This window comes from Anolis sagrei, chromosome 5, assembly GCF_037176765.1.
Source record: "Anolis sagrei isolate rAnoSag1 chromosome 5, rAnoSag1.mat, whole genome shotgun sequence".
In the NCBI taxonomy this organism is placed as follows: Eukaryota; Metazoa; Chordata; class Lepidosauria; order Squamata; family Dactyloidae; genus Anolis; species Anolis sagrei.
In genome coordinates, this window is record NC_090025.1 from 159,801,308 (window position 1) to 159,828,867 (window position 27,560).

General features: G+C 38.2%; 1 protein-coding gene across 6 annotated transcripts in view; it reads left to right on the forward strand.

The window, feature by feature from the left end:
• The window catches only part of ATF7IP (activating transcription factor 7 interacting protein), a 94,508-nt gene that overhangs the window by 23,943 nt on the left and 43,005 nt on the right, over nucleotides 1-27,560 (forward strand). For 5 of the 6 annotated variants that reach the window (XM_060777185.2, XM_060777188.2, XM_060777183.2 and 2 more), the window contains exon 2: nucleotides 17,043-18,133. In XM_060777185.2, the coding sequence (XP_060633168.2) occupies nucleotides 17,050-18,133 (1,084 nt within the window). In that variant the 5' untranslated portion in view covers nucleotides 17,043-17,049. Of the gene's footprint in view, nucleotides 1-4,701; nucleotides 4,784-17,042; nucleotides 18,134-27,560 lie in introns of those variants that run through there. The other variant, XM_060777184.2, reaches the window with a different exon arrangement.

The following is a 27,560-nucleotide window of genomic DNA, read 5'->3' on the forward strand; positions in this document are numbered from 1 at the left end:
GGTAAGGAAATGCAATCCTACAGTAGAGATGAGTGACACATTGAAATGGTTCAAAAGTCATTACAAAACTGGGGGGTGCTTTCTAAAGTATAGTTAGTGAAAAAATTGTTACAATAATGGGAGTATCGAAATTTCATTACTATTTCATTATAGTAATTGTGCATGCGCATAATTAATTACTATAATCGGAGAAACTTAAGGGGGTCCTTCTTCCTCATTGTTACAGCTATTGGGATGAAACTTGCTACAATGGTAGAACACATTTACCACTCTTAGCCCACCAAATTTCAGAATGTTTCACTTATCCATGGATTTTTGGGGAATTTTTTATAAACAACAAATTTAAAATAATAAAGTATGTTCCTATTTTGAAAGTATTATTTCCTGTTTACTTGTGTAGTTCTTACTTTGAAAGTGGTGGTTCTACATGAAGGGACAATGTAGTTTAGGGCAGGGCCTTTTGAATTCTCTGGCATAGGGCTCCTCTCTACATTTCCTAGAGTTCTGTGCTGTTCCCAGCAAACACTGCTTTCTTCCTCCTTTTCCGGCCTCTCCTTAGGGCAAGAGGCCATTAATTTAGAGAGGAAAGGGAGGCACTAAGGCAGTCTTTTTGGCTTTCGGCTTTGCTTTTTGAGCTTTGCTTCTTTGTACTGAGTATGAATATGTCGCACCCCATGTCTGAAGCCACCTATGGCTACAGCATCACACAAGAGTAAAGGCAAATAGTTTATTGCAAAAAGCACACAAAAGATATATAATGGAAAAGTAGGAATAAGGAATTAAGGTGTAAGATCCCAATAGTCAACAATCAATTGTGTCTTAGAAATCCAAAAGCAGTATATTCCAAGGATAATCGCAAAATACAAAGGCATCCAAAATCCATAAGCAAAATCAGAATATAAAACAAGAACACGAAGAACTCTCATAAGACTTGAGTCCCAAAACCAAGGCTTGTACTCAAGCCTGTACTTGAAAGCCACATTTCCCGAACTGAAGAGCAAAGTCCCTGTGATCTCTTAATAACCAGATATGAAAGCATTATGTCTACCCTGGAATTTCTGTTTCCCATGAAGCCATGTTAATCTAAAAAGCTGGCTATCTGTTCAAATCTACAAACATGTCTCCTTGCAGAAACTTACTCCATAAAAAAATATGGAGTTAGTTTCAATTTCCTAATTTTTTGAGAGGAACCGCGCGTGCGCATCGTATATCACGTTGAAAGTATGAATCATACAAAAGTGATCTGACTTACAGTGCTTTCCTTTTGTGTGTGTGTGTGTGTGTTTTTCACATGCCTAACATACAGTATTTTCCTTTGAGGACTTTCTTTTTCTCTTCCTCACTTCCTAGTGATGAGATACCATATTTGCTTCGCTTCTTTCCCAGATCTTATGGAAAGAAGAGTCCTCTTTGTGTTTTGGACAACCTATATAAGCTCCCTGTTTTGTTGTCATGTCTTTGATTGCTTCCTGGAGTGGAGAGGAATGCTTATACATCTTGTAATGTGGTGATAAGGACACCTTTTTCATGGATTTGGGTTCTTTACAATAGGGGAAACCATATCTGTGGTGATTCAGTTCAAGGATCCTGCACAAATATGAAAAAAATGGGTGATCACCCCCCCCCCCATATTGTTACTTGGTAGCAATATGAATGTGCATGCTTCAATGTCTCTGCTGTCCTGCCCTGCCTTTATTCAGATTATATCTGATGATCTTGGGCCAGCCAGAATTGTAGATCTAGGGCTGCGGAGTCTGGGTTTTTTTAAAGCACAACAAGAACAACACATAATCCTTTGTTCCCCGTACAGACAACTGAGGGTTTGTGTGAACCTAAGCAGAAAATTGAGATCTTAGTACAGAGACCATTCAAGGAGGAAAGTAGGGTGAGGTGGACACGGCATACTCTTTTTTCTCCATTAAATTGAAAGTACATATTCCTCTTGTCTTGTATTACAGTAAATATTAGATTAGCATAACAATGCAGCTCCTGGTTTGGTGATATATTTTAATGCCTAGTCTTAATTTACATAGAAACGTTTAGATGATATAGATGTATTTGTTATCTAAAATTTCTTTTTTAGCCAGATCATTTTGAATTTTTTTTGTGTGACTTTGTGAAATGATAAAATAGTGGAATTATTACATTTCTGAAGATTGAACTGTATTTCCTTCCTTTAAAATAACTTTAAAAAGGAAGTAACCTGAGAAAAAGTTAACACCAATGTTGAGCAGTTTATTTGAAGACAGCATTTAGAATAGCTGCACATATGCTTTTTAAGTTCAGAGAGCATTGTTGTGTCAAAGTTTTCTGGCGAAGAATATTTACCTTTATTATTGTAACTTCATATAGTGGGGGAAAGCTTGATTTGTGCCCTGCCCCTGTTCCTGCACCCATTCCAATGCTTCAGACTGATTCTATTTTTAGCCTTGTTGCCAGGCAGATCTCTCTCTACTTCCTGACGATTCTCAGCCTCTGGTATTGAAGGGATTATACAAAGCAGTTTTCAGCAACCAATCAGAGTGAATATGCAAATCTTCACTCAGTTTTCTGGCATGAGACTAGTCAAGTATACTTTCTGTAGCTTGCCTTGCTGCTTAGATGGCAACATGACTTCAGGGGACTCTTAATTAAGATTGCAAAAAAAAAAATCATTTTTAATGCAGAGATAAACCAGTAGCTACCAGGAAAAAAGATGAATCACTATTATTATCATTTCCAAACTTGTAACCCCTTCCCGCTTGATCCACATTTATGACTTTGGTGTGAGGTTGGCTGTGATCTCTATCTGTGACTCTGCATGTGCAGTCAGGTGCATTTCATTTCCCTCAAGAAAGAAATTCTCGGTGGATAGAAGAAGTAGGCAAACAAGGTGTAGTTTCTGAGAAACAAATCGGATGCAATTTTGGTAGGTTTTCAGTTTGGCCTTTTGATAATTAACATTAAAATAGCTGTAATAGAATATGTTAACTAATATTCCTTTATGGCACTTTTGAATGCTAGTTTCTTAATTTTGAATCTTGCTATATAAATACTATACTTCTTTCAAATCTTATTAGTGTATCCAAAGTGTTTCACATGATATCAGAATGTTGTGAGATGTTGTCAGAATGTTGTGTCATCATGGCGTGTAGTGCAGAAAGTCGTTCCAATACAGATTCTTCATCACATTGTACATCTCGTCAAGAGTATGGCAAAGTTAAATGTTGTACAACCTGAAATATTAAATCAATCAAAATGGAGGTCTTCATTAAATGCTAACCTTTAAAAAAAAAGGTTTTCCCCCACATTACATTTCTAAAACACATGCCTTTTCTCTAGGAACTTATGACATGTGTGTGCGTGAGGAAAAGTTACTGGTTTATGTTGTTATGCATAAATTCATTTAAAATGGGGCAGTATGGCATTGTCCCCTTTGCCTTTTTCTAATTACTGCTTCCAATAAAGCAGGAATGTGCAGTATATATTTTTAAAAAGTGTCTTGTGAGTACAAAAGCGATTCTACTCCTGCTCTACACACCAGCAGTGAAATGTGGTCAGAAGAGAGCAGTGGAGGCACGTGAGAGTGACAACTCATTCCCAAGTATATTTTTGACAAGACTAGATAATACTTATTTCTTGCACCCCTGAAAACATGGGTAGGCATATGCAGACATGGCACAAGCCTCTCCCACTGAGAGAGGTTCATGCCATTATAAATTCATAATTAATCTCCAAACCATGGAAGAAGCCAGGCTGTAGTATGCCAGACCTCCAATATCCTCTTATTTTCTTATTTTCCGAACTCCTTCATAGATGTAACAGCAAATGTGCTATACTAAAATGGCAGCGTATGGCATTAATTATGACCACATGAATAATCTGATATTTAGAATGTGAAATATAGTTATTTGAAAAAAAAGTCTGAACAAGAAAACTTCCCTTAATTTCTAGAGATAAATGAAACAACCTTGGCATTTAATATTATAATTTTTGGTTCATGATATGTCTTCTGACTCTGATTCCACAAAAGAATTGCTTCTGAATCCACAGTTCTGGGAGAAAAGGATACGAAGAATGGACAGCAAGTTAACAGAATGCTAGAGGCCCTTCAGGAGAATGATAAGTCATTATAGTCCTTTCATTATTCCAGCACCATAGGATTACGGTAGTTTGTCAACCATCATTTGCAGGAACATACTGAGCTAAGATTTTCAAAAGTATTTTTGTTTTGTGTGTTACTAGATCTCAGGTTAATATGTAGCTTTTAAATGTTTAGGCATGGAAGGCAGTTTGTATATCTCACCAGTGTCAGAAATCTGTTAAGACTAAAACAGGATTAGTCTGATTGAGTGATTCAGTCCTTGAATTCTCATTTGCAGAGAATATATGTAGTCCGATGTCTGTCTTGTACAGTATAATACCTGTGTGTTTAAAATAACATAAGATTTATCCTTAAATGTTAAAAATGTTAAGAAAATGATAATTAACTTCTAGATTCTTAAGCAAAGCATTTTAAAGGGTTATGCCTTCAAGTAGTCTAATCATTTGCTGTTTAACTTTTGGTTTTGAGGTGCAAACTAAATGTTCTGTAGTGATTTTCATATATTTTGCTTGTTGCTGGGCAGAACAATGAGTCCTCACTTCTGATTGGTGGATGGTTTTCAATTTCCTTGAGCCAATCAGAATGCATGAAATTGAGCAGGGAAAGGAATCCATAACAATGAAGCAAAGCTACCGATTTATTTTTCCTGTGCGAAGATCACACAAACTAAGAGTGTGGCTACAGCTGGCTCCCTCTTGGGTATGTTTCAGAAATTACAGGGTTTCAAGAAATTAATGGGAGGAAGAGTGCTATTTTATTTTCCCCTCCCCTCTCAGTCATGCTTCTTCTAAATATTAGAACATTGTATAAAGAAAGAAAATGTTCTACGTACAACTGCTTAAGTGTTCCAATTTATCTGAATTTGTTTCTTGGGAAATAAATTGGGCAATTATAAGCGCTGATCTTGTGATTAAAAGTTTATTTCATTTCATATGAGGTGCATGCATTTATTTCTATTTCACATGTATGTTCTGAATTATTTTTAAATGGAGAACATAAATTTAGAATGGCATTTATAGAAAATGAATACATGTTTATATATAATATTGAACGCTTCAATAAATCATTCATATATATATATAGAGAGAGAGAGAGAGAATTTTGCATTTTAAGTATAATTAATTTTTAAGCACAAAATGAGGCGAGAAAAGATATATATGTAAAAAATTGCCCAATAATCTTGGACACTATTATATATACTACTACATATTCCTACATATTAGAACTGACACACACAAGCAGTGGTCATTGTGTAAGCAAAGAGAATTTGAATAGGTTATTTGGAAATTGTCCATTCAGGTTCAGAAAAAAGTATTGCATTTTTAATTGTATGTTGTGAGATTGAAATCTGTGGCTTTTAGAATATAATACAGTGGCAAATGATCATAATTATCATGTAGACAACATTAAAAACCAAGCAGACTTACTGACAGGGTTTCAACCAGCATTATATGTTCCTTTAACACACTCCTTTTGTGCATTGGGCAAATGCAACTTGTTTTTGCGTGACTAACAAATGTTGTTCTAGAGTCCTTCTGTTATGTAGAGAACCACTAAGCAGTCATTTTGGATTCTAGCTCATAATTGCTTTCTTTCTGTAGTCTTTTCTAGTTCTCTCTCTTACTCTTTTTTCCCCGTCCCTGTTACCAGGCAAAACCCAAAGAACTAGCAGCTGATAGGCTAACCTTTCCAGCAACTCAAGAGCAGCTCACATGAGTTTATGATTATATGCTAAACCATAGCAGCTATGCTAATACTTCCTTTGTTGCCACGCATCAGTGATCCCTCTCCAGGGGAAAATACAGGGGAGGTGTGGAAATGGAAGGCTACCAAATAGGGCAGGCAAGGGTCCTTTTGGATATAATTTGTAAATCCAATAGTTCATTCAGTTTTACTACATAACCTGAATTCTTATTAAGAACATATTATTCATAATAATTTTGAGGAATGTCTGCAAATGGCGCTGACTTTGTTTAATACGGGAAGAAGTACTTAGGCAAACACAATTTTGACTGATCTCTATATAAGATTTTGCAAAAGTGGTATATAAGGTCTCATTTGTATATTGTCTTATAAAGTGATTCTTTATGACTGTACAGTTTCCTTTTCTTGAAATAAAGTTGTTGATTTCTAGCAAATGTTATTTCTTAGTACGGAATGCCAGAAAAGGTATGTCCTTAGGAGGGAAGTGTTTGAATGTAGTAAATAAAACGAAATAGCACAGAACACAACTTGTGAAATCATAGTAGTCTCTAAGGTTTGTGGAAGTGCCTTAGTTTATACCAGGGGTCCTCAAACTTTTTAAAAAGAGGGCCAGGTCACAGTCCCTCAAACTGTTGGAGGGCCAGATTATAATTTGGGGAAAAAATGAATGAATTCCTATGCACACTACAAATATCTTATTTGTAGTGCAAAAACACGTAAAAACAATACAATAATTAAAATGAAGAACAATTTTAACAAATATAAACTTAATAGTATTTCAATAGGAAGTGTGGGCCTCCTTTTGGCTGATGAGATAGGATTGTTGTTGTTGTGTGCTTTCAAGTCGCTTCAGACTTAGGTTGACCTTGAGCGAGGGCCGGGTAAATGACCTTGGAGGGCTGCATCCGGGCCCCGGGACCTTAGTTTGAGGACCCCTGGTTTATACCGACAGGGTCAAAACAGTTGAATTATTATTTTCTGGATGCTACTAAACATAATCTGTCATAAGTGTCAAATTTTCAAAAAAACATTTTTACACTTTATTTTGAACTTGATTTAAGAACTTTTAGAAGGAGAAATTATCATTTCGTCAAGTTTTTTGTATGGTTATTAGTGGTTAAATGATGCAGCCGTAGTCTTCAGGGACCAAATGTGAACATAAACATATACATAGGTAAGATCATTTTTTTCTAGAGTATCTCTGTTCTTTTGGAACCTGACGATATATTAAAGAGGACTACTGATTGGCTTGCACAGATACAAACAAAGTATGTAAACTAGTCTATTGTGATCTAATTCCCTACTGCTTGGTACTTTCCCCCCATTCACTTCCACGAGACATTTTTTTTTAGTAGCTACAGTGTGCACCCTTGTGGATACTGCATGAAATTATATTGTAGAGTCAAGTTTATACTGCAGTTGTTAAATTTAGGTTACTGTTAGTGGCTAAATGATGCAGCTATATGATTGTTGAACTTCACAAATATAGTTGATTTTTTAATATCTGATTTAATTAAATCTTTTATGTTGGGGGCTGGGCAGGTCATATACGTGTGCCTTAAATCTGTAGAAAAATATAAGGCACATTAACACTCCTAAATGAGTTGGATTTCTTGTTGAAAGCAGGAAAGGCTAAGCAAACCACATTCATTGTTTGCTTCTTGTAATATCCAAAACTACCACTCTGGCTGATCTCTCCTCAGATAAGTAAGAGTCATATGTTAAGAATAAGCTGCAATTTAAGAGTCTGGGTTGAAAAGTGAAATGTCACAGGAAACAAACTAAATGAAAGTTCAGTGTATATAACAGCTATTACCACAGGTGTGGTGCCACATTCCAAGTAATCTAGAATTTCTGTAATGACTGATAGTTGTCATATGCTGTGATGGAATTTTCTACGTGACTAAGAAAATTGAAATCAACTTTTTTTGTTAAATGTTTTGTTTTTGCGTTTATTAACAACATAATGATTATTAACAACATAATATTATGATGTTTTAGTACTTACATATCACTCAGTAGATGTGCTTAATTATAAGTGTATATTGTACAAAGTTGAGATGAATATGTACAACTTCTGGATACTGTTATTTATTCACTCTAATTTTGCAGCTGCAGCTTTTGCATATTTATTTATTGGAAAAGTTATGTATTGTATAACCATTTTTTTGGTTTTAAAAATTACTGGGCAAAATAGATAATTGGAATGCAGATTTTAGTATTTATTACACTAAACAGGATCTGCCAGGGAATGTAGCAGAAGTTTGCAGTTCCTATTTCAATGTTTTTCTGCTGTTCACAATTTGATGAATGAAAACTTTTGGAAACCAACTGTCAGATACACTTTGATGAATGCTACATGGACTAAAGTTGTTAAACATATTAATAAGACTTTTTTTTGTCTAACCGGGGCAAAATAAAAGAAATAAAAGTGTTTTGGAGGTATAGCTTCGTACATTTCTTTATCTAGCAGATTATAGCCATGTTCTTCCCTGTGAACCAAAAAAAATGACTGTAGATACCTATTCTTGATCAACCTATTCTTTCGCAATAAGGACATCAATCTCAACATGGAAGGTGGTTGCAACAAGGATTGGCATGACACATTTCTTCATTTCACACCCCATTTGTGCCTCTTCAAATTCCACAGCACTGTTGGTTACAGCTGACCTCTAGTTAGAGTGCTCGAGGGCCAGGGCTTCCTAGTTCTTGGTGCCTATGCCACAGTTTTTAAGGTTAACTTTAAATCATCTTTATATCTCTTTTGCTAGCTACCAAAATTCCGTTTTCTGTTCTTGAGTTGCGAGTATAGTAAATGCTTTAGTGGGCTGTAATCGGGCATTTGGACAATGTGGCCAGTACAGCAAAGTTGATGGTGAAGCGGTCTTTGCTTCTTCCAGAACAGACACTTATCTGCCTGTCTTCCCAAGAGATTTGCAGGATTTTCGGAGGCAACGTTGATGGAATCTTTCAAGAAGTTGTCTCACATTTGTAGATGCCCCACATTTTGCATGTATATAGCAGAGTTGGGAGGACAGTAGCTGTATAAATAAGCATCTTGGTATCCCTACGAATGTCCCGATCCTCAAACACTCTCTGCTTCATTCGAAAAATGATGCACCCGAAGAACTCAGATGGTGTATTTCAGTGTCAATGTTGACGTTTGTGGAGAGGTGGCTGCCAAGGTAGTGGAAATGGTCAATATTTTCTAATGTTACACCATTAAGCTGTATTTCTGCATTGCAGAGTGATTGGCTGATTGGTTTTCTCAATGTTCAGTGAGAGGCCCAAGAGTTTTGTATGCTTCTGCAAAAGTGTTTAGAGTGGCTTGTAGGACTACATTATCACCAGCATATTGGAAGTCTATAACAGATACTGTTTTTACCTTGGTTTTGGTTTTCGGTCTGCTGAAATAAAGCATGCCATCTGTCCAATAGGTGATTTCCACACCTGTGGGAAGCTTCCTATCAACAAGGTGCAGTATCAAAGCTGTGAAGACGGAATATAAGGTTGGGGCAATAACACGTTCTTATTTGAAACCACATTCCACCATAAACAGATCTCTTTGGGAGCCATTTCTATCTCATCATGGAGGAGCTGCAGGATATTCACGAATTTATCAGGGCATCCGATTTTTAGGATGATGGTTCAGAGAGCATTGCAATTCTCTGTGTCAATGGATGCCATGTATAGTGGTTGATCTCCCCCCTCCCCCCAATTTTTTTGGAGCTATTGTGCTGTGAAGATCATTCCTAGTGTTCCTCTGGAGGAGTGGAAGCCATTCTGGGATTCCGGGAGGAAGACTTCTGAAATAGGTAGAAGGTGGTTTTTTCCAGCGGAGGTTAAAAGAGAGATACCTTAATAGTTTCCACAGTCTGTTCTTTTCCCCTTTTTGAAAAGGGAGATAGTGGTGGCATCCTAGATGGCTGCTGGGATTTTTTCAATCGCCCACTTTTTCAGTGAGCTGGTGGAGTTGCTGTGTCAGTTCAGGTTCACCCTCTTGGAAGATTTTATGGGGATTCCATCAGGACCACTGGCTTTGTTATTTTTTAATTGGCTGGTGGCTTTGTTGTCTTCCTCCAAACTAGGCAGCTTTGCAAAGTCATTCCCAGTTTGTTGTTGCAGGATATGCAAGAGAACCTCTTCAGCTACATTGGAGCTGTGGTAAAGGAGGTTATGGTAGTGCTCTTTCCAATCTAGTGCAATTGATATTTTATCCTTCAGAAGTTTGGTTCCATCTGATGAATGTATAGGGCAGGGGTTCTCAAACTAAGGCTTGGGGGCCAGATGCAGCCCTCCAAGGTCATTTACCCGGCCCTCGCTCAGGGTCAACCTAAGTCTGAAACGACTTGAAAGCACACAACAACAACAATCATACCTCATCAGCCAAAAGGAGGCCCACACTTCCCATTGAAATACTAAGTTTATATTTATTAAAATTGTTCTTCATTTTAATTATTGTATTGTTTTAAAGTGGGTTTTTTTGCACTACAAATAAGATATGTGCAGTGTGCATAGGAATTTATTCATGTTTTTTTTTTCCAAATTCTAATCCGGCCCTCCAACAGTTTGAGGGTCTGTGACCAGGCCCTCTGTTTAAAACATTTGTGGACCCCTGGTATAGGGTGTATGCCACGATTTCTTGGACCATAGATGTCCTTTGTGGCTTTGAAGAATTCCTGTGTGTTTTGCCCCAGCCATGTAACACCTTTTCACCCAGACACCATGCAGAGATGAGAGAATCCTTTAAGTAAAGTTTATTAAGAGAAGAAAAAGCACAATAAAAAAGTACAAACCAAAAGACAAATCCAGAAATTCCTCCGTTGTTGAGTATAAGTGACATTCAGTTTCATGAATCAAATCATAGGACTACAAAAACTTGGAATTGGACTTTGAACAGATACAAGGAAACAAGGCAAAAACCTTACACTTGATCAAAATTATATCCAGAACTTGAGAACAAAATAGAGCATAATCCAGACCAAAAACCAAGAAGACTTGAACAGGAATTAAAATCCACAAACTTGAAACTTAACCAAGAAAACCTGAACAAGTCACAATCCAGAAACTTGGACACTTGGAACAAGGCCATAGAAATTAGGAGTTGGATCCACTTGAAGGCAATGTTGTTCTCCCAAAGAGTTGTACACTTGAAGCCCACTTAAAAGCCTCAATACTCTCCTATGACATCATTCTTCATACACCTGTTTTTCCTCTGCTTATTTCAAAGCCACCGGGAAAATCGAGTCTGTCTTTCTTTCATATTCTCGCGGTACAGCTGTAGCCGTTACAACCTAGTAACAGACTAACACTCACCCTCATTACTCTCAGGTTGTGACCTTTTGTAAATGCACTCAAGACTTGGCTGTTTGGTTGTGCATTTAAGTAATCAGATCTAATTTGCCAAATAGTCACTGTTGAATGTTTTTATGTTGAATGTTTTTATATTGTGTAAATGCTATTTTAGATTGTAAATTGCTCGGAGCACCTTGGTGGAGAGCGACTAATTAAGAAATAAAGTGAAGTGAAAGTGAAGTGAAGAAGGTGCAAATTCGGGCAGATTCTCGTAGAAACAGATTTTACTTTCACTTCCATATCCCCAAACCCCCTCCTGAGACCCCACAAAATCCTCTTCTCATCCTCTGAAGCATCAGATTCTTCACAAACCACAATACCATGCATCATGCACATCTGCAAAGTGTTGAATTTCTTGAGCATTTTTTCCATCAGATGCCCTTGACTTCTTTGGTCCTTCTTAGAACCTCAGCTTTTGTACTAGCACAGTGTTGCAACCCAGATCAGGAAACAAGACCATAAGATATTAATCCACCACACTTGACTGTAGGAAAAAACAATCCTTTTTTATTGATGAAAAATGGTTACAAAATAGAGGAAAATACAAAGTCCAAAAAGCCACAGTAAAATTCAGCAGTCAGGAATATCTATGAACTAGATCAAAATTCCAAAAGCGACACTATAAAAACCTGGAACCTGTTAGCATTTCACTAACTGTACTTGGAAACTAGAAGCCTCTGGGAATGCAGGCCATGGGAACCGGGAAATCTGCCAAGGTAATGTCTCAGTCTAAACGATGCTTGATCTAACAAGAGCCTGGGGAGAGACACTTAAAACTAAAGAAACTGTTTCGGGACACGCCTCTAGGCTTTGAAGCCTGTGCCTCCCTTTCCTTTAATCTGCTTGACCTTCACAAACTCTGCGATTCACTCCTGTTTTTCCAAATCTGTCCTTTTCTATCCTCATTAAAAAAAAAGGCAGGTGCTAGCTCCTCTGGAGAGCTATCACCGCTTGATTCAGAAACATTCCCATCAGGATGCGTAGTTTCACTTTCCAAGCCACTGACCTCAGAATCAACAGTTTCCAAACCATCAGGGACAAATTCATGTTCAGTAGCCTGTTCAGTTGCATCAGGAAATACATTCAGAGAATCAGGTTCAGGTTCACACGCAGGCTGAACCCCAACACTATCCCATGCCCCAAGGCCCGCCCCGAGGCTGGGGTTTTGCAGGGTAAGCCCGATGAAAGCGAGCGACAAGGTCAGGAGCATGTAAGTCACGAGCATCGACCCAGGATCGCTCCTCAGGTCTATACCCAGTCCAGTCCACCAGATACTGTAATCTGCGGCGTCTGAAACGGGAATCCAAAATGTCTTGAACCTCAAACTCCTCTTCCTCCTCTCGAAGGACCGGGGGAAGTGGTGGTCCCTTCCTGAGATCTGGGCGTATCCCATCCGCCGGTTGTAGCAAAGACCGGTGAAACACAGGGTGAATATGCATGTCCCAGGGAAGTTGTAACTTGAATGTCACAGGGTTGATCTGAGCCACCACACGACAAGGTCTCACAAACCGAGCATCAAACTTCCGGCAAGGCCTTTGAAGGGGGAAATGTTTGGTAGACAGCCACACCCATCCGCCTGCCTGAAACTCCGGCCCTTCCTGCCGGTGTTGATCCGCAACATGTTTGTAATCCAGTTTGGCTTGTTCTAGCTGTGTCTTAAGAACTTCTTGCACCGCGGTTAACTCCTGAAACCAATCTTCTGCGGCAGAAACATACCCGACTATTACCATCAGGTAGAAGCGGGGGTGATAGCCGTAATTGGCAGAGAAAGGAGCTTCTTGAGTGGAACTCTGGGTCACGATGTTATAGGAGAATTCTGCCAAGGAAAGCAAGGATGACCAATTGCCCTGTTGGTAATTGACGTAGCATCGTAGACATTGTTCCAGAGTAGCATTGGTCCTCTCAGTTTGGCCATCCATCTGGGGGTGATGCGCAGTCGACATCCGGGCGTCAATGCCCAACAACTGATGAACAGCCTTCCAAAACTGCAAGGTAAATTGTGCTCCTCGGTCGGTAACAAGGTTCTTGGATAAACCCGTGCAGGCGGAAGACATGGTGTAGGAACAAATCCGCCGAGATTATTTCCCACGGTCTGGTGGGGGTGGTCATTGGTTGCAGCAAACTGGCTGGTTTGCCCACTTGATGCTTTGCTCGTTGACATACTGGACAGGTAGCCACATATTTCTCGACGTCCCGACGTATCTTTGGCCACCAGAAATCTTGCAAAATCAATTGTAAGGTCTTGAATAGGCCAAAGTGCCCCGCTGGACGACTGTCATGACATAATTTGAGGATCTCTTCCCTCTCAGGTCCCAAGGATACATATACCTGAGAGCGGCGACAGAGGAGTCCTTCTTTGACATGAAATGGAAACTGTACTCCACGTACCAGTTGTTCCTGAACCCACAAATCCTGATCTTGACGGGTTCGAATGCGTTCTGGTAGGGAAGTTGTATCTGGAATCACAGTCCCAGTCTTTCTTTGATCCGTAGGGCCTGACTGATTGTCCTTCTCGGCCACCGTGGTGACTGCAAAGTTCTCGGGACGCAACGGGCGACTCCGAAGTTTCTTCCCGACCTCTTGTATATTCCGGTTTTCTCAGCAAAGCATCCGCTTGCTTTGTTTCCGCCGGAGTTACACAACAGATCCGGAAGTGGAAACGTTCGAAGAAGAGTGCCCAATGCTGTTGCCTTTGATTGAGTTTCCGCGCCGTCTTGAGGTGTTCGAGATTGCGGTGGTCCGTGTGCACTTCCACGGGGTGGCGTGCCCCTTCCAGCCAATGTCTCCAGTTCTCAAATGCCATCTTGATGGCCAATAATTCTTTTTCCCAAATTGTTTAATTCTTCTCCGGCGTGGTCAGCTGTCTGGAATAGTATGCACAGGGCATCAGATCCTGTCCTACTGGCTGCAGTAACATGGCCCCAATGGCCACATCTGAAGCAGCCGCTTGGACCACAAATGGCGTCTGAGGGTCCGGATGTTGGAGGATCGGTTGAGAGGTGAACAACTGTTTTAACTTCTGGAACCCGACCTCCACTGCCTCCGTCCATTGAAACGGGGTTTTCCCCTGCAGGCATTGGGTAATCGGGTCAGCCCAATGAGCAAAGTCAGGGATAAACTTCCGGTAGTAGTTGGCAAAGCCCATGAATCTCTGAATGTCCTTTTTACTAGTGGGAGCCTTCCATCCTAACACTGCCTCAACTTTGGCAGGGTCCATGGCGATGCCCTGAGGTGAGATTTGATAACCTAAGAAGTCAACTTTGGTCAGGTCAAAAGCACATTTCTCCAACTTGGCATATAATCCATGGTCTCGCAACCGCAGTAACACAGCCTGCACATGTTGATTGTGAAGTTGTTGGTTCGGGGAGAAAATCAAGAAATCGTCCAAATAGACCACTAGTAATCGGTCCAAAAAGTCACGGAACACGTCGGTCACAAAGTGCTCGAACGTGGCGGGAGTGTTACAGAGCCCGAACGGCATCACGAGGAATTCGTAGGCCCCTAGGCGTGTCTGGAAAGTGGTCTTCCACTCGTCACCTTCCCGGATCCGGATCAAGTTGTAAGCTCCCTGAAGATGGAGCTTGGTGTAAACTTGCGCCCCACGCAGTCTGTCCAACAACTCAGGGAGGAGCGGGTAACCGTTTCGGGTGGTAATCTCATTTAGTGCCTGGTAGTCATTACACAACCGCAGCTCCCCTGTTTTTTTCTTGACAAACAAGACGGGGGCTCCGGCCGGCGATTGCGAGGGCTGGATGAACCCCTTCGCAAATTGGAATCCAAAAAATCCCGGAGAACCAGAGAATCAGGTTCAGGTTCACACGCAGGCTGAACCCCAACACACAGATCTTTTTCTTAGCAGGACATCTGGTGACTCTTTGCAATTTTTGGAAGCCTTTCCTTTTCTTATCAATTAACTGTTGGATCTCATTATCATTTTCAGCAAACGACTTGATGTTTCTTAGTTTGGTATCCAATGGTTTCTTCATAGGCTGTAATGATAGAGGTCTTCAATTTATTACTATGTTCCTCAATGTGTTCTGTGGTTAGATGATCCTTCAGTGTTGTTTGGAGAAGGCTCCTTTCTCCAAACATGTTACATCTTATAGTTTTTCCTTGGAATCTGCGTTTGGGGGGGATTTTGATGACGTTTGTGGATCAAATTAATCTGTTTCCAGCAATCATCAGTGTCCATCGTGGCTTCTGTGAAAAGTACACTGCAGTGGTTTCTGTCACATATAATTACATAGTCTAAGAGGTGTAAATGCTTTGACCACCGGGGGTGCTTCCATGATGTCTTAAACTTATTTTTCTGGTGGAAGAGAATGGTGGTGATGACAAGGTTGTGTTCAAACACATCTGGTGAGAATTAGGATGCCATTCGGATTGCTGTTTCCAACACCATCTTTTCCTATAATCCCCTGGTCACAGGTTGAAATCTCATCCAACTCTGGCATTAAAATCACCTCGGAGGATGATTTTGTCTATAGGTATCTCAGATAGCATGGTGTCCATCTGACAGTAAAATGTTTCCTTGATGTCTTCATCGGCATCTAATACTGGTGTATAGGTGCTTATGATAGTTGCCTGCTGGTTTTTGACCATATTAATTCAGAGGGTTGAGAGTCATTTGTTAATGCTGATGAGTGCTTCAGACAGATGCTTCACAAGGTCATTTCTATTAGAAAAGCCAACTCTGTGTATTTTTTTGTTCTTGTTCAAGCAGTCCCTTCCAGAACAAGATGTAACCTGCTTTTTCTTCCTTCAGCTGTTCCTCTCTGGGACTCTTGGAGCTCTGCTATACCAGTGTTAAAGCACCTTAACAATAATAGCAGTCCTGCCTTCAGGGCGTTCATTGTGTTATCTAACAGTGTCCATATGTTCCACATTCAGAAGTTCATTTTTATCTTTTGACCGCAGCATGGTGACCCTTTGAACATGGCAGTCCAGTCAGGAATAAGAGAAGCAGACTATGTTTAGAGCACCTTTTTAAGCCCCCTCCCAGTATGGAGTCAGTAGAGTGGATCGTAAAATGGGCTGCTCTGTCGTGGATACAGCTGTCAAACTACTCAACCTCTTTGGACCTTGAAGTAGAACGACTCAATGCATATCCACTATCCATGTGCCAGTCTGTGACTAGGGACTTCCAGATTTCACAGTCCTGCCCCTGGTGCCACTCACTGATTGCCATTAATTTTTTTCTTTTTCTTGGATGATGCCTGTGTGTGAATTTGTTTTATGTGTGGAGGTCAGTGCACACCCGAGCAACACAGTCTTCACAGAATAAGGTTCTCATCCAGTGACATGGTTAACCTGACAACTGGTGGCTTCCCATCTGTTGCAGTCTTCTTCTGTCTTCACAGCCATTGTAACATTTACCATGTATGATATTCCAGTTGGTCCTCTTACTAATGATCCAGGATTTCAGAGCTTGGTTAGCAGCATGTGAATGCTTAACTTCTTAAAATATTAAGATGATGTTAAATATAAAGGTACATTAAATTAAATTGCGTTTTTATTTACTATTGAAACAATGAAATTGATTTTCCTAGATCTATTATTTTCTTCTCATAAAATTTATATTGGCTTGCTCTGTGGTTTTCCAATCAGGCACCAAAGAGTTGTTTGTATCAACTATGTTTTTGTTTCGTACAGGATATTATTTGATATGCTTTGTGCTGTCCTTAGTGTTAAAAAGAAATAAAATCCAAAAGCTTAATGAAATAAGTAAAAATTAAAAATATAAAAGAGTTCTCTAAATTCCAAATCTGCTTATCAATTCATATTTTTCATTTGTTTCAAATACTAAAGCTGTTTGGGAAAGATGAAGACCTTGAAATGTATGTAGCAATGCATTATTATAGTCTTTGTGGTCTGAAAATATTTTTAAATTAATTTTTAGGGTCAAAATGGAAAGCAGTGAAGAGCGTCAAAGAAAAGTGTTCAAGGCCCGCAAAACTATGAGAGCCAGTGATCGTCAACAGCTTGAGAGTGTATATAAAGTGAAGAAGGAGGAGCTTTTGAAAACTACAGACATTAAGTTGCTAAATGGGAAACATGAAAATGGGGATTCAGATCTCAGTTTGTCTTTATTCAATTCTGATTGTCCTGAGGATAAAGCAGTAAATGGTATAGAGGATTTAGGACTAGACTCTGAACAAGTAAAAATGGATTCTGAAGAAATGATTGGTACCAAAAGTCCAGACATCAAAGAGAACCAGGCTGATGACCTGACTGCCAGACTTGAAATAACCCCCAAACTTCCAGCTGTGTGCATTGATTCTGACCAGGTTCATGAGGATACCAGCACTACTTTAGACACTGTCCCAGAAGGCCAAGTACTTGATTGTGATAAAGACAAAAAGATCCAAGAAGAGATTAGTATAAAAAATGATTTGGACCACAACAACCCTTGTGGAAAGGATGACTTGGACCAGAAAGCCATGCCAAGTGAGCCTGAAGTAAATTGCAATGTTAATGAATATGTGGCAGAGCCAGTAGAAACAAAGGAATTAGCTCTTGCTCCTGATATAGTTGTGGAAGAAGAAATGAACACAGAAGAAACTATTCTCAAGGATAATATTGGCGAAGAAGCAATATCTAGCAGTTTGGATACAGATGTAAGCCAAAAAAATGAAGAGGCCCATTCTGAAGAGCTTACAGAGAGTAGCGTTCAAAAAACTATCGAGGACGAAGCAGTTGAGAATATCTCGGAAAATGTAGCCACCATGGAAACTGATGAAATTATTCCAATTTTGGAAAAGCTTGCCCCAGCAGATGAATTGAACAATTTCTCCAAGTCCATCTTGGTTCCAGTGGAAAATTCTAACTTGGATGCTGAGGATAAAGTGGAAAACTCAGTAAATTCCCCATCCAAACCTGAAAGTACTGAAAGTTTGCCCAAAGAAGCTTTCTTAGTGCTTTCTGATGAAGAAGAACTTTGCTGTGACAAAGAAGCTGAAGTGATAGCATCAAATCATGCAAGCCATTCAGGTACATGGTATTTCTTTTCTTCATGCTATTTTAAAAATTGTTCTATCATATCTCTTTTGTTACTTTGAACATATCTGTTGAGTAAGCTAGTTGCAGTTACAGTAAATTTGTTAGAATTCACATGCTTTGGAATTTTGGTGTGTAATAAAAATGATCACCAGAATTTTTTGACATGTATTCATAATTTACTGATTTATTATAAAATGTATTTTCATAAATAATAGCTCCTAACAGCCAAAGAATTTTAACTGTGAAATAATGACACATACACTTGATCATGAATGTAAACACATCTTCACCTGCCTGCCAAGAAGACTTAATGTATTGCGTTCTTTATACTTCTTCACCTCCTAAAAGTCCTTTCGATCTGTATATTATTTCTTCCAGGATTATTAAGGCCTTCAGGTTTCCTCCAACTTGTGGAAATACTATAATTGTATAGGGTTTTATTAGACAAGGAAAAAAGTTTTTCATTTCCTTCACCTCTAGTACAGCACCTCATATTCCTTCACGGTTGCCCTGAGTATGCATAGCTTCCATAAGATGGGAAGGTTACAAATCAGTTACTTGAGTTAGCCGAGTAGTAGTAATTGGGTCCCTGCTTTCCAGGAAAGAATGTATTTGCGTTTTGGATAGCACTGATGAAAGTGTGATAATATGCAAACTACTTTTGTTTGAAGGAGTAAAATGAGGTAGAAAATATATCCCAGTATGTAAACCAGATAGAAGGCCACCCATTTGTCTGTTTATGTTGTATTCATTTGGCTTTGTTTACCTTCATTACATGTTACTGGTTTCCAACAAATACAGGTAAGCAGAAAATGAAACCTCAGCTTCAAGTTATCATCATACTGAAATGTCAGTCAGTGCATCTCTATTGAAAATCATTCCCAGTGCTTTTATGTAAATGTCCAGTATTATTGGATACAGCACCAAACTCCTGAAATGTCCCATCTTCAGTGACTGTGTGGTCAGATAGACATTACCCTCAACTTCCGAATTCCATATAGCCCAGAAGGGTCAGGAAATCAGTACTACCAAATATGCCTAAGACACTTAAGGAAAATTAAAAGATTGAGTTCTGTTGTTTACTCAAATTCTCCTACAAGAACAAAAAGGTCTGTATTTTAACACTTTCTGAATCTGAAATAATTTCCCACTGGGCCTCAACCAGAAGAGTTGTTACCATTTTATTTTAATTAATATTTCTATATACTTCCATATTCATATTTCACAGTACTGAATGACTTAAAGTTATTTCACACAAAATAAAAAAATGAAACATCAAACCTTATTGATATCATGTAAAAGGGGAATAAGATGTCTGTACCCAAAAAGTTAACCCTCTATATCCAAGTGTTCTGTACCCATAAATTCAAACAATGACAGCTTGAAAATATTTTGTTAAAAAACTCCAAAAAAAACAACTAATTGTATACTCACAGATGTTCAGCCATACCTCATTGTATCTTCCATTTCACAGTTCCTCAGTCGATCTCTGGCACTCATATGAGTCGTTCTCCATTTAACACAAAGACAATGACAAGGGGTCCTGGACCCAAACTCAACATTTGTTAGGCCAGATCCCAAATCAAACAAATAGCATGATCAAAAAGGTCTGGTTGAATGGAAATATGGGGCGGGGAGTGGGGATCGTTTACACTATATTCTGAAAACTGCTCTGGATGATCATTCTAAAACCAGGTACTTTTCATTTCTGTTGCTCTGTAATCGTTCATCCTCCTAGTACACTCCATATTTTGGAAGAAGACAATTTGAGAAGTCTCTGAAGAATTGCAAATAAATAACAAAGGACTTTTTATTTCAAAGACTTGAATACCCCTATCTTACCAGGATGGGTTCTGCTGATCACAGGGCAGGAAAGAAGAACACCTGATCTTTCTTCACCGTTATATCATTTCAGATGTTCTCCATGGTCTGTTCACTTGGATTTAAAGAGAAGGATTGCGCCAATTGTTGTCATCAAATTGTTACTACTCTGGCATTCTTATCTGAAATTCTCCTCTAAACTAGAACTGACTGTTGGTAGATAAATATATATATATATTTATACATGATTATATTACAAATTCTGGCTCCACAAACTCCAGAATTCTGGACAAGATAATTATCTGAGAAGATGATTTAGCTGTATCATATTTGAGAAGGCTGTTACTGATACCTTAACTTATACCTGTTCGTCTTGTAAGCTGCAATATCACCTTATTCTAAGCCAGTGTAGAACAACAGATCTAAAGTATCCCTGCTACTTCTGTTGGCCGTCAGAACATTGGTAAAGATCTGAGGTTGGCATTGGAATAATGAAAGACGAAGTTAAGCAAAGTGCTATATCAATCAACTTATAAGCTATATGTCAGTATAACAGTTTCTCAGAAGTACTTCTCTGAGAAATATCTTCACATCAAGTTTAATTCCATCCTATACGATTTGTCATCAGTCCACCCCTTTGGGCTTCACGCAAATCTACCCTTTGCCAAAATATACGATCTTGTGCTTTTATTTTCCTTTTCTGGTCAAATAGCTTAACCATTGGTTCATCTCATCAAATACGAGGTCTGCCCAAGGGCCGCTTGTGGTCTCTTGGTATCGAGTTCATTAGTCAACATGTCTGTCAGTTATCTTTTGTTTGTGCTATATGCCATGTCCACCTTCTTTTTGTCTTATAAATTTAATTGACCATATCACGTACCCTAGTTCTTTGACAATGCTCTTTATTGCTGACTTTATCTCTTATTGTCATGCCACACATCCTTCTTTCTATTGCTCTCTGAGGCATCCACCAGTTTTTTCTCCTTTGTTGCTGCCCATGTTCAGATGTGTGTAACATTGCCAGTACAACTGTAGTGTTGAAGATATTTGCTCTGACCTTCATTGGAAGCTTAGCACTGTCCTGTTTTGATTAAAAGCCATCCAAACAGCCTTGCGTCTTCTTGCCCATTTGCCATTTAACAAATTTTTCGACTGTACTTGTTGTCTAAGATATACATATTCAGTCACTTCCTCAATTTCATTTCTGTTTATATCGATGCGACCGAGGACACACTGCTCATTTTTATCCATTTTATCATTTTCTTCCAAGTTCATTTCCAGTTCTGCTGGTTTTGAGACTCAAGTTAGTTGTTAGGGGGATCATGTTGTAAATCTTTCTGGTTTTTGGAAAAAGGATGCAATCGTTTGCAAAGAGGAGATGAAAAAGTAGTTCACTTTCCATTGAAATCCCACCTTTAAATTTAATTTTTTGGAAGATGCTTTCCAAAGTTGCCACATACAGTTTTGGGGATATTCTGTCTCCTTGATGCACTCCTTTGTTTATTCTGATATGACGCACTTCTGACAGCAGTTTTATATCTGTTGTGCACCCTGAATCGATGGTTTGTATAATGTTCACATACTCTGAATTTACACCAGTTTGGTGCAGAGGATAGCATTAATCTCAACTGAGTCTAAGGACTTTTGGTAATCAATGAAAAGAAGACAAATTGGAACTCAATAGTCTCTGCTTTTTCCCAGTAGCTGTATGACTGCATGAATATGATTGAGGGTGGAGTCACTGCATCTGAAGCCTGTTCTCTGTTTATTTCCACGTCTTGAGATATTCTTTGTAGCAAGATTGTTGTGTACAGTTTATATAGTTGATAGAGAAGTGTAATAGGGCAATAGTAGTTAAAGTTTTCCGTGTCTCCTTTCCTCATTATGGTTTTGGACACCGTCCAATGTTTAGGTAAGATGGCACTTCGCAAGTATTGCATAAAACATTCTTCAATCACCTCTTGAAGATTATAACCTCCCACCTTTAGGGGTTCTGTTCTTATTCTGTCCTTTCCTGGACATTTGTCTGGCTTCATTTTACTTATGGCTGCATCTACCTCACTCAATAATACTATTGGGATTTCTCCTGTCTTAAAATGTAGTTTGACTAAGACTACCTGCACTTTGGAGTCATTTAAGTTGTTCTATATCTTCTTCATTTCCAATCTATTTGTTACGCACATTCCATTTTCATTTTTTAGCACAATTGGTGGCTTTTTTTCATTTTCAGCTGCTTTTTCTCTTTTTAGATACTTTTCATGTTCTCTGCAGCCTCTCTTAATTACATAATCCAATATTCGCCCATCTGTAGGCTCTTTCAAATTCGTTGTAAAGTGTTTGTACTCCTCCCCTTTTGCTTTGCTGTCTGCTATTCGCTGGTCTCTGACTGCCACTAAGTGTTTTGTGCCTTGTCGGATTCTTCTAATCTTCATCGGAGGAATGGATTCGCTTGATAAACAATTGCCTTTTTAACTTTTCCCACAAACATTGCATAGTCTTCTGATCTTGAGGTTAAAAGGACATCGCACTCTGAAAACAATCCAGGTTTATGCACCGGCAACAAATTAACAAGCAAAGCCAGGAAGAAGCTGACTAAGAACTTGAAGAATTACCAGTTATCAATCGGTCTGGTTGCCATAATCTTGGGGGTTTTTTATGTTTAACTGCAACCCAGCTTTTGCACTTTCTTCTTTCCCCTTGATTATAAGGCTCTTCAGCTCATCTTCATTTTCAGGTGTGCAGATGATACCATCAAAGTGGTATCATCTGCACACCTAAGGTTGTTAATCTTCCAGCAATTTTAACTCCAGCCTTGGATTCATTAAGCCCCGCACATCACATGATGTGTTCAGCATACAAGCTGAATAGGTAGGGTGAGAGTATACAGCTCTGCCATACTCCTTTCCAAAATTTGAACTAGTCCGTTGTTTCGTGGTCTGTTCTTACTGTTCCTACTTGGTCATTATACAGAATCCTCAGGAGACAAATGGGGTGATTTAGTATTCCCATACCACCAAGAACTTACCACAATTTATTATGATCCACACAGCCAAAAGCTTTAGAATAGTCAATAAAACAGATGTTTTTCTGAAACTCCCTGCCTTCCTCCATTATCCAGCGGATATTAGCAATTTGGTCTCTTGTTCCTCTGCCTTTTCTAAATCCAGCTTGTACATCTGGCAACTCACTCTCTATGTAATGCTAAAGACTACCTTGCAGGATCTTGAGCATTTCCTTACTAGCATGTGAAATAAGTGCCACTGTATGAAAGTTTGAACATTCTTTAGCGTTTCTCTTTTTTGGTATGGGGATATAGGTAGATTTTTCCAATCTGATCATCTGTTTTCCATATTTGCTGGCATATGACATGCATCTTCTTTTAAGATTTTAAACAGTTCAGTTGGGATCCCATCATCTCCTGCTGCCTTATTTATTAGCAATGCTTCTTAAGGCACATTCAACCTCACTCCTCAGGATCTCTGGTTCTAATTCAGTCATCACACCCTCAAACTATCCTCAGTATTGTCCTTCCTGTATAGATCTTCTTTATAACCTGGCCACCTTATCTTGATCTCTTCAGATTCTGTTAGGTCCTTGCCATCTTTCTTTTTGATCATGCCCATTTTTGCCTGAAATTTACTTCCGATGTTTCTAATTTTCTGGAAGAGGTCTCTTTTCCTTCCTATTCTATTATCTTCTTCCACTTCCATGTATTGCTTGTTTAAAAATAGTCCCTTATCTCTTCTGGCTAGAGTGATCATTATATTTTCTGTTCTCCATCTTCAATTGAGGCTCATAATCAAGTTAGCAACAACAGAGAAAAATAACCACTTTTATCCATATATTAACTTCAAATCTTTATTTCCAAGGATAAAGCCCTACATAATTATTTTCTTTTTTAAAAAAAATCTTTATTTGAATTAAAACAATACATTATTCTGATAAAAGAAAGACAAGAAAGTCAGTAGCTTTAGATTAATAGTATAGAGACAGAGTAGTTAAAAGTAAAGTTATAGAATGGATGGGGGTGGGGGATAGGGGTATCGGGTCTGATAGAAGGGAGGGAGTAAACCGTAAGGAGTAGCAAAGTTGAAAAGGTGATGAGTATATATATATAGAGAGAGAGAGAGAGAGAGATTTGAATTGAAGAGTGTGAGGAAAGAGAAGAAGAAGGAAAAAGTGAGAAGTTCAAAGCAGGAAAAGGTGTAGAGTTTTTGACCTCCCGGTATCTTCTGTGAGGTTCTTTCCTTTTCTTTTCTTTCTTCTTCATTCTTTCTTGTCTTTTTCGCCCTCTTTTCATATTGTCCATCTTTCTTCTTTTAAGTAATTATTTTCATTTTTTAAATTAAATATGTTGTTACTTGTTTCCAATCTGTCTCTACCTTTGGCATACCCTTCTTTTTAGATAGTAGATGTGTCAATTTATCCATATTTCTTATGTCTAAAATTTCTGTCAGCCATTCCTCTTCTTCTGGGGATCTTCTTTTTTCCAGTGTTTTGCGTACGAAATTCTAGCTGCCGTTGTTAATAAGAATAGTGTTTTGTCTTTGTTTTTATCTATTTTTAGATTGTGTATTCCAAGTAGGAAAGTTTCTGGTTTCCTAGGAATGTCAATTCCAAGCATTTCATGTAGGGCTTTTTGGATCTTCTTCCAGTAATTTATTGCTTTGTTACATGTCCACCATAGATGGTAATATGTTCCTTCAATTTCTCCACATTTCCAGCATTTCGAATTAGTGTTTTTATAATATTTTCCTAGTTTATGTGGGGTTATATACCATCTGTGGGCCATTTTGATCCAATTTTCTTTTAGTTCCATTGCGCTTGTGTATTTTAATTTCTTGTTCCATATCTCTTCCCATTCCTCTTTTTTTATTGTTCTCCATATGTTTTCTCTCCATCTCTTCGTATAGGCTTTCTCTTCTTCTTTTCCTCTTGTCCCTTCTAAAAGTTTTTGGTATAATTTAGAAATCAATTTACTTTCAGTTTGCATTATTTTATCCCAGAAATTTTCCTTCGAATCCTTTTTTTTTCTTTTTTGGAATGTTCTTTAATCTGCCAATATTGATACCATGATATCATTTTATTTATGTTGTTCAATTCCTGTTGTGTCTTCATCTTGATTTTGCCTTCTTCACTTTTCAGTATATCCTTCTAATTAGGCCATTTGTTCCAGCCTATTATCCTCCTTTGAAAGGCCTCGAGTGGGGATATCCACATCGTTGTTTTCCCGTAGAAGCTGTCCTTGTATCTTTCCCATACTTTCAGAAGAGAAGATCGTATGAAATTATTACCGAAGTTTTTCTTGGTTTTGGCCTTCCTGTACTATATGTACCAGCCCGATCTTAAACTGGTCCCTTCTACATTTAATATTTTTCTTTCTCCAGTTTTGCCCAGTCTCTTATCCAAATTAGTGCACACGAATTGTAGTATATTTTAATATCCAGTGTTTCTAGTCCACCTCTTGTTTTTTCCTTCTGTCATGTTTTTATAGTTTATTCTAGGTTTCTTTCTCTGCTAGATAAATCTGATTATGTCTCTTTTCTAGCCTCTTCTTATCACTTAGAAAAAGCTCATAAATTTTTGTACAAGATCAGCTTTGATTTAGATTTGGGAAAATTACAAATTGAGATTTTATTTAAAAAAACACGATACCTCAATTTGAAGCTACTCAAAGAAGCGAACTGGGCTGGGAGGATAGGCCAATTTATAAAGAGATCGTGAAAAAGCAAAGTAGAGTACACGTTAAAATCTCAAGAGAGAAAGCATATTTATAAGAACATCTCATGGCTACAATATAGACTGATCCAAGAATATTACCACATGGATTAAAACAAATGGCGTTTCCGACAATGATTCAACATGGGACAGAATACTAATACTAAAAAGGAAGATAATAACTAAAATCTACAAAATTCTTCTACAGTGGTTAATGGAAATGGAAGAGGTAAAAGACTGTATGATGAAGTGGGCTGCACATATTGGAGATACTATAAAAATGGAATACTGGGAAAAGATCTGGAATATTAAATTAAAATATGCGTATTCATATGACCTTAAAGAAAATTGGTACAAGATGATGTACCAGTGGTACATGACGCCACAAAAATTGGTTAAGTGTTACAAAAATATTCACAATTAATGTTGGAAATGCGAAGCCCAGGCAGGTACCTTTTCCATATGTGGTGGGGATGTAAAATTACAAAAGTTTACTGGAAAATTATCTACGAACCAATACAGGAAATATTGAAAATTAAACTCCAAATGAAGGTAGAATATTATTTATTAGGATTGACAGACATGAAATTCCATAAAAACCAAGAGATTTTATTCAACTCTGACTACAGCTGCCAGAATCGCTTACACGAGGAAGTGGAAGTCTAAAGATATTCCAACTAGAGAAGAATGAATACTGAAAATATTGGACATAATGAACATGAATAAGTTAACACCAAGGCAAACCAAAGAAAGCAACAAACTGGACTCTATTGAAAAAAAATTAAAATCAGAAAAAATAATATAACTATATAAAGACAGAGTGGACAGAATTCAACAACGAGAGTATACTGGCAATGCTGCCCTAGCAAAGGAAAAACCACTCTGGCACGGAGAAAGAGGCGGAGAAAGGGGCGGAGAGAGAGGCGGAGTCTCATGACGTCATGGACGTGCTGGCACAGTTTGCTCCCGCAGGAGGCTAGTTTGCGACGGCTCTAACACTTGCAACGTTACTTACAGGCTCTACTACAACAAACAATTTCTCCTCTAAAATCTTTTTCTTTGTTTTCCCCTTCTTTTTCTCCTTCCCTTTTGATTCAGTTTTTATCTTTTTATACTTTTTTATCAAGAAAATTATTAGTTGGCTTTATACAAATGTTGCATTCCCTCACTTTTACCCTCACTCCCACCCACCCCATATCTTTGAAATAAAAACTATTTAATAAAAAAAGAAAGAGCTCATAGTAAATCATGAATTGCGACATGCCCCTTGACTTTTTCTAAGTAATAATATTACAAAGTAACATAACACATATTGAATGGCTATTTTAACTTCACCATGCCTAACTTGATGATCAAATTACTATGTTTTGCTGCTGTCAACGATTTTGTAAGAATGTCTGCTAAATTGTCTTCAGAACGACAATGTACAATTTTTATGAATCCTTGTTGTATCAATTGTTTCACATTTAACTGCTTCAATTTTCATATTTAACTGCTACATACTTTATTCTATTTTTAGACTTTCTTTTTCAGCCATTGCAATGCAGATTTGGGGATCCTTGTAAATGGTTATGGGTTGCTTAAATTGCAGCCTAAATCATTTAACAATTGTTTTATCCAAATTAACTCATTTGCTGTTTCAGATAATAAAGTAAATTCAGCTTCAGCAGTAGACACTGCAACTGTTGTCTGCTTTTTAGATCTCCAATAAATTGGAGCATTTCCATACTGTATTATATACCCACTAACAGATTTTCTGTCACTTTCTTCAACAAATGAGCTGTCCACATATACTGTAAGCTCTTTTTCCGGGAAAACAAACAATAATCTAATCTTTTTAACCCTTGCCAATCTTTTACCATTGACTTCGACTGTGTCC